Source organism: Ictidomys tridecemlineatus, chromosome 13 (assembly GCF_052094955.1).
Source record: "Ictidomys tridecemlineatus isolate mIctTri1 chromosome 13, mIctTri1.hap1, whole genome shotgun sequence".
Taxonomy (NCBI): domain Eukaryota; kingdom Metazoa; phylum Chordata; class Mammalia; order Rodentia; family Sciuridae; genus Ictidomys; species Ictidomys tridecemlineatus.
The window spans coordinates 88,595,937-88,614,478 of record NC_135489.1 but is presented as its reverse complement, the minus strand read 5'-3'; the positions used below and the strand labels follow the sequence as shown (position 1 = coordinate 88,614,478).

The 18,542-nt window shown below is 49.4% G+C and overlaps 1 protein-coding gene across 4 annotated transcripts in view; it reads right to left on the bottom strand.

Moving 5' to 3' along the window:
* The window catches only part of Piezo2 (piezo type mechanosensitive ion channel component 2), a 337,909-nt gene that overhangs the window by 48,943 nt on the left and 270,424 nt on the right, over positions 1–18,542 (bottom strand). For 3 of the 4 annotated variants that reach the window (XM_078030437.1, XM_078030438.1, XM_078030439.1), the window contains 7 exons: positions 16,238–16,481; positions 14,885–14,981; positions 13,256–13,415; positions 9,862–9,951; positions 8,088–8,209; positions 7,018–7,089; positions 2,949–3,055 (listed from right to left, as the gene is read on the bottom strand). In XM_078030437.1, the coding sequence (XP_077886563.1) occupies positions 2,949–3,055; positions 7,018–7,089; positions 8,088–8,209; positions 9,862–9,951; positions 13,256–13,415; positions 14,885–14,981; positions 16,238–16,481 (892 nt within the window). Of the gene's footprint in view, positions 1–1,543; positions 1,643–2,948; positions 3,056–7,017; positions 7,090–8,087; positions 8,210–9,861; positions 9,952–13,255; positions 13,416–14,884; positions 14,982–16,237; positions 16,482–18,542 lie in introns of all 4 variants that reach the window. The other variant, XM_078030440.1, reaches the window with a different exon arrangement.

Genomic DNA, 18,542 nt, shown 5'->3' with positions numbered 1-18,542 from the left:
CTAGAAAACTCCATGGAAACACGCATAAAAGACCTTCAGGCTCAGTGAAAGGCCACCACTGCTGTATGTCCCTGACATTGGCATAAATTTTATCTCATATGACTTTATCTTAAATTCATCATCTATATTGGGGGTAATGGGATTCTTACTACTGAACATTTATTATGCAAAAATGTCTGTGTTCTTTAAAACAGGGAGAGCCTGGTTGCAGTGGATTCCCTTCCCCATGTCTGTGCTTTAATTCAGGTTTATCCAGTACCTTTTTCATTCTGTCTGTAAGAGGATGATTATTTATTTCTGATACCAGATTGAATTCAGGAGTGCTCTACCACTGAGGCACATCCCCAACCCTTTTTATTTTTTACTTTGATACAGGGCCTCACTAAGTTGCTTAGGGCCTTGGTAAGTTGCTGAGACTGGCTTGGAACTTGCAATCCTCTTGCCTCAGCCTCCCGAGCCTCTGGGATGACAGGTGTGCATGACCTCACCCCTCAGAAGATGACTCTTTAAAAATAAGACAGGGGATGTCACATTATAATCTTTCATCTAAATAAATTTTAAATGTGAATCGTGAGACTCAGGATTGCCCTACCTCGGGGAAGCCCTAGGGAAGCAGAGCAGGGGCTGCTGGTGGCCAACTCTGCCTGCTGCACATGCAGAGTGGGAGGGGCTTGCAGGGCTGGACTCCGCAGCTTAGGGGCAGCTGAGTGAATGTGGGCTTCAGGTCCCACAGGACCTGTTGAGCCAGGAGATGCATGTAAGCAAGATCCCAGGTAAAATGCAAGATGCACGGTCATGGTCACTATCCTAACCATGTGCTTCACACCCGAGGAGTATTTAGACCTAAAAGGTTTAGGTCCTGTCCTTGATTGAGTTTGAGAGGAAGAATGTTCTAGAAAATACCTGCATTGTCATTTGCTAGTTGTGGTTTCCAATAGTGCAGGGACTTCAGCACATGCAGCTGAGTCACTCTGTGGTGTGTTAGAACTTTAAACAGTGTACCTAAACCACAGATCCCACAAGGGCGAGAAACTACGGGACCATGTGGGACTGAGCAGCTGGGACAGGTGCACCAAGAGTAGAAACCAGACCACAGACTCCGTCTAAGAAGACGGAGACGAAAAGGAGGCAGAAAAGGCGATGGAGGCGAGTGAGTCTTTTATCAGCTTGTGCAGAATTTTACCAGCTTTCTGAGAAACATCATCACAGGTTTGACTCATTGTAACAGATGCATGCAACCAGATGTGACCCTTATAAAAACCAGATGTGACTTACGCAGAACCATGAGGAGGGCAGAACGTACATGTGTCTGCATTTTCCCTTTCTATTTTTCAATAGTCTCAGCTTAAAAATAAGAAATCAAACAACAAGAAATCTGGCTTCTAAGCACTCTTTTTGGAAAAGTTGTCCGAGTGTTTTACATCTGTACAATTCCTTCCTTGTACGATCTATAGAACAGAGAGAATGCAGACAGGGGGTGTGTTTGACTAAAGTTCTACTGAGCAGAGAGTCACACACTACATGTCAGTAAAACATGAAATACCTTTGCAGCTCTGATTAAATACTGAAGAATAGTTTTGGGAAGTTTAATGACAGACTTGGGCAAGGCTAAAATGGCTGACGCAAACTTCCCAATAGCTCTCTACAAAGAAGGACAAAGTAAGAGTCGTTAGTAGGGAAAACAAAACTAGTGGTTAATATTATGAAGGCGAGAAGAACTAGTAGTTAAAATACGAAGGTGAAAAAAAACTGGTAGTTAATATATGAAGGCGAACAAGTTTGTCTCTACCATTAAGATCAACGAGGTTACAATGTGCCAACCGTGGAAACTAGAATAAAATGTGCTCTGCTGGTAAGTGAGGAATAAAGAAAGCCATCCATCACTGCACATAATTCATCAGACAAGGTGAAGATGTCTCATGTCCCCTCCTGCACTGCTTGATGGGTGACAGCTAGAATGCAAGTCATTAGAAGGAAATAAGCAGTCAAGTCGTTAGTACTTGGTGAGCCAGCTGCACACACACACACACACACACACACACACACACACACACAAACTCAGTCACCAAAAAGCCCACACAGGGCAACAGAGCCAGAGAGACAGCATCCAACCAGGGTGTCTCCATGAATAACTTAGTTCCGCAGTGTCATCGGGAAGACAGGGTGGATTGTGCCTGTCAGCTTGAGGAGGCCTGGCCAGCCAGCTGACAATGACCTCATCGTAGGGCCCTCATGCATGCAGCATGGAGACGGATCTGGGTGCCTTGCACTGTCAGAAACGGGAAATGATGGTGTCATTGAGTGGTTCACTGGTACATGCGATGCACACGGGATTTCATCCTGAGTCGACTGCAGGGACACAGCCTCATCTTTAACAAGACTTGATGACACATTCACCCCTAGCTTTCGGGCTGCTGAGTGCCTGCTGGGAACCAGGGAGTGGGTCTGAACCAGAGATGGTTAAGCTGAAGACAGGACTGTGCCAGAGGTTGTGGCTGTCCTTACAGGGCACCCCCCAATCTTGAGCAGTACAGACAAAACAGATCTGAAATCTGAAGCAGCATTTACATGATCCTTTGATTCAAAACAGAGCCAGCACTCTACTTTCATAATCAACTATTTCATACTTTGAAGTATAACTCCATTCAAGCAATCCAAAGCAAAGCCAAAGAAATCTTCATCTCTTGCAACAACCACAAAAATAAAGTTCACCCAGTGAAGCTTTATTTTTGTGTAAAGCATGAGGGGATGCATTGACGGAGGGGATGACGGCCTGACAGAACCTGCTCTCCTCGGGCAGCCACTGTGGCTTTGCCCAGAAGCATGAAGAGGAGATGCTCAGAGCTCCGGCAGGAGCTCAGCAGAAGTTCAGGCCTGCGATGGAGCCTGTTAATCGGAAAAACTCTCCAAATGGCAGGGGACACGACCCCTCCCAGCCCCAGACTTACCTGGAATGCTGATTTGCGAGGTGGCCCCTCATCTTCCTTCTTCAACTCCTCCTCTTCCTCTTCTTCACTATCCGTTTCAAACAAGTAATAATCTCCACTCCTGACCACTAAGCAAAATAAAATAGTCACTTATTTCCTGAATGAAACACGAGACTGCTGGGGGCTTACTAATAAAATGCCCCTAAAAATATACAGATGGCCCATAGAAGGACCGCAGCAAGAGACGTTGGCAGAGGAGAAACTGAGATGAAGAGAACCAACTTCAGGCTAACGCTGCTACGTGATGTTGGCAGGGTGGGGTCCACGGAGCCTGAGGCCTTGTCTACACCACCCAGAGACCCGGCCTCTACAGGGCTGATCCGGTGTTTTCTCCCCTCTTGATTGTAAAATTTATACCGTTAACTCAGATCAACTCTGCAGCAACCGATTCTGTTACTGAAATAACTGAGAATACTGTTTTGCAATTCAGCAATATCGGTGGTTCAGACAAGGCCGGAGGGAAGTGGAGGGTCTGGCCCGGGCTGTTCCAGGGAGGCCAGAGGGGACGGCTCAGCACCCAGACCAGCGCAGCCAGCCTTCCGCTTCACTTCACACCGTGCAGACCTGGCTTCTCCACATGGACACACGAGACACAACATACATGACGAGACATTTCAAACAGTTAAACAACATACATGGCCGTGGGGGTGATGGGGGGGCAACACCGAGAACAGAAGGAAACACGAGGACAATGACAGTGATAGCAGTGACACTGCTTGGGCTGCTTCTAACATAGCAGCCCAGTCCACACGGGTCATGCCGCCAGCCTCTGGTCCACAGGCAGCTCCCGGGACGTAATGAGGCTCAGGAGAGTGCTAGGGACCAGAAGGCACAGGCACAGATAGTAACGGAGCGCCCCTGCCTTGTCTTTTACTTTCCCTGCAAAATCACAACACCTGGGTTAAGAGTTGGGAGCAGAGAAAATGTCCAGAGATTTTAAGAAATTCAATTCTTCTATCATTTTGATAAGTTTTGAGTTTATCAGAGAAAAGAGACCCAGCATATACATTTTGGATGCTACACGAACTGTACCATCATTGCAGGGAAACATATCTGCTGGGGTTTGCAGATGCAGGGTCTCTTTTCCGTAACATCTTGATGTCTGAGTTGACTTTTGGACTTAGGCATTGTAGTAATGGAAAACCTTGGCTTGTTTTCAAATCAGTTGCTTGGATATCACTCAACATGGTCAAAACTCAAGTAATTTTGCCCATGATTTCAGACGAATCTGAAGCCTCCATTCATGAAGACGTAGAATGAACAAATTGGGCCTTATATCCTTGAACAGAAGCACTGATTTGTTGATTTTATTTTGAAGAAAAAAACCAGGCCCAGAGTACTGGGTCCAGGCCTGAGGGAATAAATGCAATACAACATAAGGTAAGAAAAAGCAAGAACAAACCAAAGTTACAGCATTACGTTGGACAGTGAGGAGGACCGTGAAGAAATGCATCTACAGAAGCCCAGAGTCACAGGGACTCTGCATCGCACGGTCATGTGGGAAAACACAGTCTCACAAGAAGGAGCATTTCACCCTCATTACAAGTTCCGAAATCAACAGTGTTCAATCATACCTCCTGCAACTGTCATGCACACTGGTGAGCCCAACGGTTATTATCTCAAGCACTATATTTTAATTTTATAATTAGAAAATAATTTGTTATGTGAGTGAGTAGAATTAGCACATTAAAAACAAAGAAATGCTTTTGAGGACTTTTAAAACTGTAATTAAATGGAAGTTAGGAAAATAACAAGAGGAGTCTTTCTCCAGTGGTGCCTCCTAGTAATGGAAGGAAAGCTCTCAGGTGGACCAGAGTTCAGATGAAGATCCAGCTCCACACTGTCCCCGCAGGCTCTGTGGATGTTGAATATATTGCTGAGCTAGTGTGAAACCAGCTTTTTAAATCCTGCCATTGTATCCTCAGACACTTGGCCCTCATGGTGAGGTATTCATCGATGAAGCGAGGCTCAGTATTCACTCAGGCAGTGCTGAGACGGGCTGCACACGCAGCACCCACGGGAAGGTATCATTGAACAGCAATAATGCAGCCCATGTGTGCACATGGTATGGACATGGGAGAAGTGGCACCTTCGACCACACCAAGGCCTGCTGCCAATGTCACACAAACAGCAAGGCCATATTACATGTCACGGATTCACATGTGGCATTCTACTGCACACATTCTTATCCTTGACATTGCTAAGACAGCTCTCTTAGAAAGCCCAATCACTTGACAGATCAAAATAAGGCCTTTAATAAAATTCTTCCAGATTTAACAATAAGTTCTGAAACGTATCCAAGACTACAAAATAAACTACCCATGCTCTTCCTTGCATGCCTCTCAGGCTTGGAAAGAAAAACAGATCTCATAGAAAAAACTTAACACTGCTGTCGGAATGTGATTCCAAACCAAGAGCGACTCACGGTCCTGCGTTATTGCACCATCAGGTAGTGTAACCAGGCACACTTAGTGAATACCAGTGTTCAGGAATGTTGCATAATGAGGGTGAAATGGGTCAGAAAAGCCTAACTTCAGTAACCTTCACAGGAAGCTCTTCATATCATTCACAACTGGTAAGATGATCATCAAAGACCACATCCAGTTCCTCTGGAAGGGCGACACTGAGGTGGGAAAAGGAAAGACACCCACAGTGACTGCAGTGGGAACTGGTCCCAGTGGGGTCTGACATTCACGTGACACAATATGACATGGACAGGTCTCTGCACTGGCAAAGGCCCTTTGAGGACAGAGAGGTCGCACGGTTGACTTGTGACTTGACAGGAGTAGGCAACTGCACATAGCATCGCTTGGTCCTCGGCAGGGCTCACGTGCCAAAGGACAATCCACCGAGAGTCACACTGGACTTTTGCTTGAACATTTCTCTTTGGATTTGAGCAGACAAATTGAATAAAACTCTTTATAAATCAATTTTTTTTTGGTCCAAAATGCTAAATTCAATATTGGGGATAAAATTCAATTGCATCCAGAAATACTGAGCCAATTTCATGAAACTAGTTTTCCGAGTTTTGGAGAATTTCCTCTGGAGTGAGAGAGGCCAACATCAGATCATCATGATGCTAAGCAATAGGTCGGGGAAGGTTCTGGTTTAGTTAGTTTTGTAATGATTCTGAAGATGCCCCTCCTGGGTCCCGCCCTGCTCTGTGAGGCATTTTGAGCTTGGGGATATTCCTTGTCTGACAGTTTTGGAGATGTGTCTCCATAAGCTATAACCAGGAAAGGCATCCCGACTCATTTTCAGAATACTAATCATTCCATATTCTAACATACCAAAGGAGGGCCAGATGCATGACAATGACATTGGCCAATGGTGACAGTTTCCTTGATAAGCAGAACAAAGACAACCCATAGGTCTCATGGCTGCTTCTTCACTGTCATGGTCAACAGGGAGGTGCGGAATGCTCTGCCTGGCCACCAAGCTCTGATTTTCTGATGTCTGCTGTCAGCTGGTCACTGGGGCCAGCTGGCTGTCCACTGGGCTACACTTTGGGCATGGGAGACCACAGAGCAGTTTCAGAGCCATTTTGAGATGGGGAAGGAGGCAGAGTGAGAAAGTCCTGCCTCAGCTTCGTGTTTAACGTGTTGCCACAGCCTTACTGCAGAGGAAATCAAAGCTTGGGAGAGGGGAGGGGAGGGCCCTGGCATCCATGCTGAGCACCTTACAAAGAGGGTCCCAGAGCCTTGGGGCCCAAGTCAGGATCCAAGGAGGAGCCTAAACTCACTTTAACCAGGGGTTTTAGCCAGAAAGCAAATATTGGCAGAGCTGCAGCCCCAGAGCTGGCCTGTTGGCCACCCGCTCAGCTTTCTGCAGAGACGCGGACACTGAGCTGGCTCCAGAGGAGCTCTCGCAGGGCCCCAGGCCCATGGACACGGCAGCTTTCCTGCCTGACCCCCTATGAAGTCACAAGGGCAAACCGTGCAAGGGACACACAGGTCATGGGGAGCCTGAATTCTGGTCAAGGATATAAGGGTGAGACTTGGTGAGACTGAAAGAGGATCGAGAAACCTACTGGAAGCATGATCGACCCAAGGCCGCCACCACTGCTTTTTTTTGCCCTTGGCTTTCTGTTTGTCTGCTTCTCCTAAAATGAAATATGTCCAGATATTAATTCTTAGAAAGTGAGCAAGCACATTTGAAAACCACGCTTTAACAATGCAATGTCAAACCTAGACAGACTGCCCAAGCCCATCAGAGTCAGGAAAAGGAACCACACTGAACCCGACAAGGAAACGTGCTAACAGGCCCCTCTGCACTGGCTTCTTCTAACCCGGTGCCACGTTTCCACATCTCCCTAGTAACTGAGTGCCTAGCAAGGAATTTTAAAAGGAGAAGGGATTATCTGTTAAAATGCACTGAGTTTTTCATTAAATCAACAGAAAAGAAGCCTCGCTGAACTTTTACAGAAACATTTAGAGGCAAATAGTTTCTAAAAACAGATAAATTACAATAAACAAACACTTTTCTTGTGATTAATTTAATGTGTTGATCAGAAAATATAAATTTACTGGTGATGAATAGACACTAGGTACTGGAAAGATTTCAATATGTGTTATTTCTCTATTCCTTTCAAATAGCAAAGCATGCAAGCCCCTCTAAACAGACCTTTAAAACTTTAACTGGCTACAATAATTCTATGATTAGATATAACAAATATATATTTCACACTGTTTTACTGAAATACATAATAACTGATATTTTAACTATCAATATTCAGATGCCAAATAAAATCATAGGCAGGCATGTTTAATACTCATATAAAACTTATAGAAATGAAAGGTAGCATATTTAACTATCTTCCCTACAGGCACAAATTAAGCAAAATCACACCAATTTCCTTCACGGGCAGATGTCTGTGAGACAGCGTTAGGCTTAGTGTTTATTTGAGACATCTTGCCCAAGAATGAAGTCATTCATTCATTAAATGAGTGTTTTAGGAAATAAATAAATGTACCCACTCACAAAGGGAGGGTAAGACTTGCTGACGCAGGTAGAGCAGCAGCAGAGCCAGCGTACAGCCCCACCCGAACCAAGCTACTGCCCAGCACCTCAGAAGGGAGTGGGAGGACCCCGTGAACGTACTTTCATCGTCCTCTTCCGGGGGGTTCTGGACGTCCTGGCCTTCCCCAGCCTCCTGCGTCAAGCTCAGCATCCTCTCCTTACCCTTTTTGTACTTCTGCTGTCTGGCCTTGATGCGGTCCATCCTAGGAAATAAACCAGAGTTGGCGATGCCAGGGCCACCTTTGGGGACTGTGGACTCCACTGCCAGGCGTACTTCTAAAATCATGGATGGCAGGGCCAATTCACTTTGAAATCCTCAATGGTGAAACAATTGCTTCTCAGATGAAGCATCTCCCTGCTCTTTATATAATCTCCACGCTACTCTGCCCTCCACAGTGGCTCGACTTGAGAACCGGATCAGTGATTGCTGTGCTGGGTTTGGCCTGCAGGCCACAGTATGCGTTCACACCTGGTGTCACAGCCAGTCTGAACAAAATGCACTCTAAGGTGTAAGTCCTTTATACCCCTAAATTTGGCATTCTTCTTCTTCTTCTACATTTTTTTTTTTTGTACCAGGGATTGAACCCAGGGGTGCTTAACCAGTGAGCCACATCCCTGTCCCCCCTTTTTATTTTATGTTCTATTTAGAGACAGGGTTTTGCTGAGTTGCTTAGGGCCTTGTTGAGGCTGGCCTTGGATTTGTGATCCTCGTGTCATAGACTCCTGAGTCACTGGGATGACAGGTACGCACCACTGCGCCTGGCCAACTTTTGCATTCTTAAACAGAAAAATTCAGCAGTAATCACAACTCAGGCCTCCTGGGACATGAGAAGCACATCCTAATGTGGGTCCAAATTGTCATTCCTCTGGATCCGTGTTGGTGGGCCAGAAACAATGCTAACACAGTTGTGACACGGTGCACTGGTATTAGGTGTTTACGTATAACTTACATCTTTGTGCAAATGTCCAGGACATGGACCCATCTAGTTAATACCAGGAAGCACTTCTGCTGAGGGTGGAGAAAGCTTGGAAATGAAGTCAGAAGGGAATGAAGCTGCTCCTGAAAACTCGGGAAACTTTACTGGGGACTGAGAGAGATCTCCATTTTCTTGGCAAAGTGTCAGCCCTTGGGGACCTCAGGCTCTTGAAAAGTCTACTCATGCCATCTTTAACTCCACTGCCATCAGCTTTCACACCTTACCCCTGACGCTATAAGGTCCATTCCCTGCTAAGAATTACGCTCAGCAAATTCTTTTCAATAATTCCCAAATCTCCCGAGAGGAGCCAGTCTATGCCATGACCCAGCCACAATGGCACAGTGGGAAGGCTCTGGACTGGACATGGGCCGAGATGAACTGCACTCCTCAGGCTGCCTGTGCCCCGTGGGGCTCTCAGTCTTTCAGAACCAGAGCTTCTTTCTGGATTACATGATTTCAAGATGCTTCCAGAGCTGACCCCACGTTTATCCCCTTGACCTGAGATGCAAGGAGCCTTTTCTGTCTCATTCATGAACTACTTTAGTCTCTACAAAAATCCAGGAAGGTGGGCCTGTGAGATGTAGCTTAGGGGCAGGAACCTGAGGCTCAGAGACCTGCAGAGCTTCTCCAGGTCCTCCGGGAAGCACCTGAGCTAGGAACTGCTCGTGTCTTTCTCAGGATGGCCCCTGCCACCATTCTGGAACTCTCTTCTTTAGGCTAGGAGGCTCTCGCGACTGCTCTGACTCAGTAAACACACGGGAAGTTGCGAACTGTCACACACACAGACTTTCCAAGGCTCTGAGGCCTCCAAGGGCTGAGAGCTAAATATGGTCCCACAGATCAGAAGAAGGAAGAGAAGGAGAGTGAAAGCCTCTTACTGTCTCTTCAGCTGGTCCATGGACCTCTTCTCCTCCTCGATCCTTGCCTTTACAGCCTTGACAATCGTGGCCTGGAAAAGTTCGGCTCCCCTAAGGGAAAATTGGAAACACGGAGCCGCTTAGTAGCTGGCCTTCCCTTGAGAACCATCATGGATGGGCAGGAAACGTGGCTTCCCTGTGCTGGTGACACTGAAGCTTCCTGGTGGCAGTGGGAGTCACCAACCCCTCTGGAGCAGCCTCCCAGGGGAGGAAGTGGGCTGCATGCCCTCACAAGGTGCCACTCTCCCGTGTTTCCTACTGGGCCTTGGCAGAGTTGGCCACGAGGAAAGGGTTTGCAAAGATGGCGGGGTTTCCACTCAGCCAGCAGGAAAGCCCAGGGGTGCAAGTGGAGCAGAGGTCCTCTCCACCATGGGGCCTCCAGCCTCTGGCTGCTCATCCTCTTCCTCCTCTCCTCTGCCCCCCTTCTTCCTCCCTTCTCCAGCCAGCTGAAGTGTCCCTATAAATCTCGGCCTCTCAACATCCTCAACTCTGACTGCTGTCACCTGCTTGGGAAACCCAAGTCCAGGGACTGTGTTGGGCGGGGGGCAGCCCTCAGCTGCTGAACACAGCCCACCCGAGGGCACACTTCTCTGGGCCCCTGCTCCCTGGAAATCCCTCCTCTTCTCTACAGCACTGTTTTTCAGCTCAATTCCGAATTCTGCCAAGTGGTCTTCACTGCTAGTGATGACATCGCTTCCTAGAGAGACCATCCTCAGGTGGCATTATGTAGCTCAGCGCCCGGCCACCCCTCCTTTCCCATGTGCCGCCTTCCTGCCTGTGGCCCGCCCTGTGCTCTGGCTCTTCCTGCCTCTGCCTCAGTTCCCACTCCTCCCCCTGCACTCTGGCCTTCCCCACCACTGCTGGTCACCAGCAGGCAAGTGACATCGAGGCTCGCTAGTCCTGAAAAATGAAAAAGAATCCTAGTCACCCCACGCCTCGCTGTGCACACTCAGGCCGTCCCTCCCCGTGGCTGAACTTCCCTCTGGAGCCTCCTGGGGCTGCCACCTGCACTGTCCCCTCCAGCTCCTGCTCTCTCCAGGCTGCAGCACGGGGTGGGAGCTGTCATAGCAGGCCCTGCATGCCACCACCCTGCCGAAGGGCTCTCCTGCTCCCCCAGCTGCCTGCCACCACGTGGCTGTTGGTTCAGGGTCTGTGTCCTTCCCCATCCACACTGAAGCCCCGCGTGCTAGAGGCCTTGGTGTTGGGAGTGGGGCCTTTGGGAGGGGACAGGTCGTGATCAGCATGAAAGCTCCGGTGAAGAGGCCCAGGTGGCCTCCAGCTCTTCCCTCCCCCATGGAGGACACAGTGAGGAGGGGCTGTCCACGCAGAACAGGCCTTCCCCGGCTTCGAATCTGCTGGCACCTCCGTCCTGGACATCCCAGCCTCTGGAACTATGAGAAACAGGCTCCTGTTGTTTGTGAGCCACCTTGGATTGGAACTTGTGTCATGGTGGCCTGGGCTGCGACAAAGCCAGGCACATGTGGGCAGCGGCTGGGTCACCTGTCTTTGTCCTTTCTAGCCTGTAAGCTCTGTGAGAGTTGGGGCCCACCTCCTGTCCTCATAACAGGGCAGGCAGTGAACCAAAGAAGGCTTGTGGGAGTGAATGAACATGCGTGTGTTCTCTGGAAACTGCCTTGGGAGTTCAACGTCCATCAATCAGAGCAGGACTTCCTGTGTGAGCACAGGTATGCTCTGAACAAAGCCATCACTCCTACTGCACCCAGGGGACATGCTGTCCAAATAATTGTGACAACAATTGGAAAAAGACATTGGCTTTCTATAATGTCTGGGACTTCTAAGGACCATATATTTTGGGGAGGGTGATAAAGAAAAAAAGTATTTGCCTGCAAAATTACCAGCTGCTCTGTACAAATGAGGTCACCTCTGACTGAGACACTGTCCTCTGCTACAGAAATGATGTCCAGCATATTAGAAAACAATTGTGCTGGTCAACTGCAGGACTTGTACTGTTCCCCTAGGTGGTGCGGGACACAGGCTACTGGGAGAAAGTGCGGCTTCCTAGATTTCTTTTCCTACAAGGAAGACAGTCAGGTGGCAAAGGCCAGGGTTGCTGCATGTGTATGGACTTTTGAAATCAATGTTTTATTTCTCCTGGAAGGGAAAGGAAACAAGGCTCCAGGGAAATGGGTAGCATAGACACAGACGCACGAGCTTAAGCCATATGCGAATGGTAAATGAGGGTGATGTCACATTCCACAGCCTGATGTCTGCTGGATGGTGAGCACCAAGGATCCCGTGGGATCTGGGGAGGGTCAGCACCTGTGAGATGAGCCCAGCATTGGGGTCACACAGGAGCACTGACCCTCCTGCCAGGATGGCTTGCAGGCCCTTCCTAGTGCTCCGCCCAGTCTGCTTCCCGAGCCTGTAGATCAGGGGCAACACTTGCAAGAGAAGAAATGGTGGCATGCAAATCCTGCCAGCAGCCCAGAGAAGAAAATCAGTGGGCAGGAAGAGACCAGAGGGAAGGAGGGGGCCGGAAGGACACCTCAGAGGACTCAGAACAAGCGAGGCTACTGGCTACACTATTCCCTTGCAGTTGTGGAGGGAATCCACTCTTCTCTACGATGGCTGTTAATTTCCCTTCCCACCAACAGGGCACTGGGTCCCTTCTCGCCCACCCTCCCTGGCATTTACGTTTTGAGGAGAGCTATTCTGAGTGGCTGGGGTGACCCACACTGGGGTTCTGATCGACATTTCCCTGATGACACTCTTGCTGAGAGGCGCCTCATGCACTCCCTGGCCACTTGTATCTTCTTTCTTTCTCTGTTTTAAGGTGCTGGGACCCCCCCCATCCCCACCCAGGGCCCGTGCACAACAGGCACATGCTCACCACTGAGATGTACTCTCAGCCCCCATTTGCATATTTTCTTTTAAAAAAATGCCTATTTAGATCAGTTGTCTATTTTGTGAGTTTTTTTGTTGTTGTTAAGCTTGTTGACTTCCTTCTCCACTAACGATCTGCTACATCATAGATGATAGTCATGGTTTTCTCTGTTTTCGAGAGTTTCTTCTTAAAGAAGAGGTAGGGAGGGGAAAGACAGAGGCTCAGAACCAGCACTGGCCCTGCCCCAGGGAGGGTGTGTGGCAGGCTTCAGTCAGCCCAGGCCCCTCTGAGCTTCTGCAGGGCCCAACTCCTGGGAAGTGTCACTCTCATCAGACTCCGAGTTTCTACACCATGTGGGTCTTAACAGCCTGGGCTAGATTTTCCTTGCTTTCCTGGAGAGGATGTCTCAGTTTCTGTGGTTTCTCCGAGCAGGCTCAGACAGAAAGCAGGTGGGTGCTACTCAGCACACTTTCTAGGAGAGCAGCCACGTGCTTCCGTGGCCGGACCCACCTGGAAGCCAGGATCTGGGAAGCTTTGATGTCGGCCACGACGTGCAGGAAGTAGTAGCTCATGAACACGCGTCTCTGCAGCAGGAGGAAGGCAAAGCAGATGCTGTCCCAGATGATCCCGGCCTCCCCGCTGGGCAGTCTGCAGGAGGCGTCATCCTCGGCTGTGTGACAAGAGGAAAACCCGCTGGAGCCGACTTCCCTCCCACAGTCACCCTGTGGCCTGCCTGAGTGCAGGGATCACAGAGGCCCAAGAGCAGGGTTCTCATGTGCTACTTACAGATGACCCATTACAAATGACGCGCACACTTCAAATCTAGCATCAGCGTGAAATCATTGGGCTATGACACAGGGTCTCTTGACCTTCGGCAGAGAGGCCTCTGTGCCTGTCTCTCCCTTAGGGACCCCCAACGAGGGCCATGGGGTACTCCCCGTGTGCAGTGACAGATGAAACGCTCTGTTCAACAAAACACAGCTGTCCTACCGCAGGCTCTGTGGGGTGACACCATGCCAAGGGACACGGATGGTCTTTAGAGGAGGTGGAGTGAGCAGCCCCCTGGATCCTCAGTCAAAGGCCATCCCTCGTGGTACTCAACTGCAAAGTGCAGCCTGAGCCACCAGCCACGGTGCGGGAGGCTTGGATACAAGCGGCCCCCATCCTGGCCCACAGAAGACCCCCATGTTGTCATGGTCTGAGCTTGATCAATATAGATTATAAATTATAGAGTATAGGTTATGGAATATTAATAAGTAGGATAATAGGAATATGTGATAAGTATTATAGAATAAATAATGTTAAGCTGTTTCTAAGATGCTACAGATTGTTTTTCTGTACTTCATATGCCCACAAATGTGCTTGAATCCAGGATGCTGTCTGTTTTGCTCTGCTGACTGCTTTCTTAGCCCTGGCATCCTGTTGCTTGCCTGCACCTATGTTTTTGAGGATGTGGTTTTTCCCCTTATAAACCCCACAGAACTCGGATACTGGTCCTAGCAAAGACAATTCGGGTCCTGCAGGGAGCAGTCCCAGCTGACTAAATAGAAGACCTTCTAATTTGGACAAAATTCAGACGGAGAGTGTTTCCTGAGTGATTAGCCCACAACCATGTGACACAGCCCTGCCTGGGCTCTGTTGCAAGGGGCAGGGTGGTGGGGACAGCATGTCCCTTAGTCCGTGTGCAGGTCTAGTTCCAGAAATCCCAGGGACCTCCCAATGGTTTGCATTTACAGATCCCTGAACTTCTTGAGGAGAGAAAGTTCTGGAAGTCTCATCACCTTGAGACCCCTGAGTCTAACCAGAGCAACTCCAGTTTTGGGTGGGCCCTAGAGTCCTTCCCTATCATAGGTAGCTCAGAGGAGTCCAGGGAGTCACAATAGCACTGCACCCAATCTCCAGACCTGCTGGGTGGGCAGTGTCTAGGAAGTGACCCAAGGTGCCTGGAGCGAAGGCACCTCATGCCATGGCCCTCAGGTCCACAGCGCGCTCCCTTTCCATTGCTTCCACCCGAGGCACCATCGACCTCCACCTTGGACTCTTCTCTTTGTGTGCTTGGGCCCAGTTTCTAAGTCAGAGCAGTCCTGCTCCACGTCCCTCCTTTCTGACGTCCACTACACATGGGCCTCTTGTACTTACGCATGGTGTAGCCCTTGACGGTGCAGGCCAGGCTGAAGGCCTGGATCAACCAGCAACTCTTCTTCACCAACGTTCCAATGTATCCACACGCGCCTATCTGAAAAACAGACAGAGGCAGGGTCTGAAACTGCACCCTGAAAACAAGCTGGGGTCTCGTGACCCCAACAGGTGCAAGAACTCACAAGGGCCTGGTGCCAGAGATCAAGATGGCGCACGTGGGACCCAGTCTCAGACACCACGGGACCCTGCACTGGCAGCTCCTGGAGCCCTGGAAGTCCCCGGGCAAATCAGACCCACGCACACAGCCAGGGTCTTCGGAGCAGCGCTGCTGCATGTGGAAGCACCTCTTGTTGAGAGGAGACCTGGGCTATGGGGGGAATAAGCCAAGCCCTATTATTGTGAATGGGTGCACTCTGGGCCCCTGTTTTGATTCTGTGTTCCCAGGAGCCATCCCAGACACAGCTGCAGGAACAGGCCATCCACCCTCACCCACAGGAGCTGCAGCCAAGGACCCCACCAGGTGGACAGGAGAGCGAGCCGGTGCTGTTCCTCGGTCCGTCCACATGGTTTAGCCAGGCCCTAATCAGAGGCTGCCCTAGGCTGCACTCTCTCCCAGGTCTCTCCATTTCTGGCACGCGGGATTTCTTGCATCCTGCCTCCATTCCACCTTATTCCCCACGCCACACAGAGAATTATGCTCATTTCATTTCACTTTACACCTCTACAGTTCTTTGCGAGTAAGAGAGTTGTATTTTTGTGAATATGATATGACTGAAAAACTTCAACAAACTGGGCATGGTGGTGCACTCCTGTAATTGCAGGGACTCAGGAGGCTGAGGCAGGAGGATTGCAAGTTTGAGGTCAGCCTCTGCAACTTAGTGGGACCCTAACTTAGTGAGAACCTGCCTCAAAATAAAAGAAAAGGAGAAGAGAAAGAGCAGGGAATGGAACTCAGAGGTAGAGCCAACCCTGGGTTTAATCCCTAGTACCGCAAACACCAAAACCAATTCACAGCTTCCCGTGGAGCCACCAAAGGCCCCTTCAAGCACATACTGTGAGTGATAAGATGGTTCCTCAGAAGGGATGGCACTTAAGTTAATAAAACACATTCTAGAATTTTTCCAGTGAATACAACCCTTTCATCATATGACCTTGAAACCGTGGAAAAGAGCAAAATGTGTTCTGCTGAATTTGGCAACGCACAGTCATAATGGTCCTGGGGATCCTGAATTGGCAGCATCTTGTTTGGGGCTTTTGAGAGCTGTAGGAGAGGCTCGGGGCTCCTGATAACCACCGAGTGCTGATCCACTCTCACGTGGAAGCCGCATCTGTGCTGTGTTGGGAGGCACTTACCGACAGTATATTCTTCATGGTGATCACAAAAACGTTGTAGGCTATCAGCCAGTCCCAGTAGCGCAGGATGCTCTTGATGGGTTTCAGTAGCAAATCGCCCCCGAAGAGCAGGAAGTAGAAACAGGCCACCAGGTAACCCATACAAAATATGCTGATCCTGGTTGTCCCAGTAATGAAGATGATTGTCAGCACGAACCAGAAGAGGTAGCTGAAGATGATGACCTTGGACATGTCCAAGTAGGATCTGGAAAGAACCAAAGGACACGGGGCAACAGGAGAGCAGACGGGCACAGAGCGGGGAGTTTCTGTTTGAAGAAGGGAAAGAACTCAGCCCCATGGGTTGCCCACGAGAGCCGTTTCAGAGCCCGCCAGCGGCTCTGGCTCCACCTTTCCTTCTCGTGGGGGCACTCTCCCGCAATCAGCGCCACCATAACTGCACCTGCTACCACCATCATCGTGTGGATCACGTTTCTCACACACAGCCATGTTCTCGGCCTACCACTTGGTGTTCAAAATGCCACTGTTTTTCCATGGAAGGGATGGATCATGGTATGGCAACAGAAATTGTAACGCAGATACCAAATCAATTCTAAAACTTAGCGTTTCTTGCTAGAATATCTTGGCTGGCAAGAAACAAATGAACATGCATTCCTTTTCCTGAGCTAGAAATTAGCAGAAGAAACAAACCCATAAACATACGAAGATTTTACTAGAAATGAAAAGGTCTCCATAGAGATGGGGACTAGTTCTGATACAGACACTGCCAGATGGGACCCTGGGCTTTTTAGCACTCTGCCTTTGGACGTCCCGGGCTGAGTCAGGGTTCCTTTTGGGGGGCCTATCCCTCCACAATGGCCTTCTTGATGGAAGGGGAGAATAGCCTCTGCCAGAGTCATAGCTGACAGGAACACTCCCTGCAGGCCGAGGCCACCCATGATTGTTTGGTCACAGCTTTTGGTCTTGGGTGGTTTTGCTGTGGATGCGTCTCTACCCAGATTTGGGGAGAAGCAAAGCAAAACGAGTTCTGGATTAGTTCTTTGATTAACGGGTTGTTATTTTGCAGGGTGTCAATAAACCATCTCTTAATAAAACATGAACTGTACTTGACCTGTCCAGTGTTATTAGGGAAGGAGCATTTTTTTCAGATGTGTGAACTTTTAGCCTTTATGTTTTGCAGAGTAAAACACTTAAAATGTTTTTGTGAATTTTTTTTTAATCTAAAATATATTTCACCCCCCTTGACTTTCTAAGCAAAGGAGAGCAGATAATAAGCCAGTGTTTCTCAGTGAGCCAGGACCTCTGGGGTGGAGTCAGTGACACACAGAGCTCCCAGTCCCTACTGAAGCCCATATGGGGGACTTCCCTGGACCTGGGATGGAGCACCCTGAGTGCACGTGGGGGCTGTGCGGGGCCTTCACAGGTGCATCCCTGGCCAGGAGCCTCCCAGTGTCACAGTGCGGAGCTGGTGGAGAAAATGTGGGAAACACCAGCAGATGAGGATCCTCCAGGTCCTAGAGAGAACTGATTTGAGTCCTGGTGACAGGTGGCAGGGTCCAGAGGGCGTTCCCTGTCAGAGCACAGAGAGAGGAAGTGTGGAGCCACTCAAACCTGAGGGCGGGCTGGAGGAGGGCTGCACCCCTTACATCCGCACCTGCTCAGGGCTTCCCACAAGGCCACCTGCTATGGGGCCCCTTATGTCACTACCACGGGACGTGACTGTTCACTTCCCACCATAGGGGTGTGTGCCTGTCACTTTCTGCTATTCCTAACTGATAAACAGATCTAAAAACTTGAAACAATCTAATTTTCAAAATAAGATTCAGCCTTAAAAACCAGTGATGGGTAGAGGCTTCTGCCTGGGTTGGTCTTTAGGGGAGCTCTGCTGCTGCGCTGAAGAACTTACTCCCTTTGCGCTGGGGGGGAGGGTGTGTGCTGGGGCCACCTTTCTCTCACATCAAGAGAAGAGGCGAGACTGGGAACCCTGCCTGAGACCAGTGTTCATACGGCACGTCACTCAGAAAGGCCATCTTCAAGCCAATTTGCTTGTTGGGTATTTACTCAGTGCGCACTGAGCTTCTGACAGAGCCAGAGCACACTTGGTGCAGGGCTGGGCTGATGGGCCAGATCCTTGTGCTCTGGTCCCTGGGCCTCAGCTCTACCTGGCGGTCTTCTCATCTGCAAATGGGGTGATATCACCTGCACACAGGTGGCCTTTGGGTGGCAATGGCTCCACACACAGAAAGCACCTGGAACAGAGCCTGGCTCTTTGAAAGCACAGGATAACTCTTAAAGTGACCCTATCCCT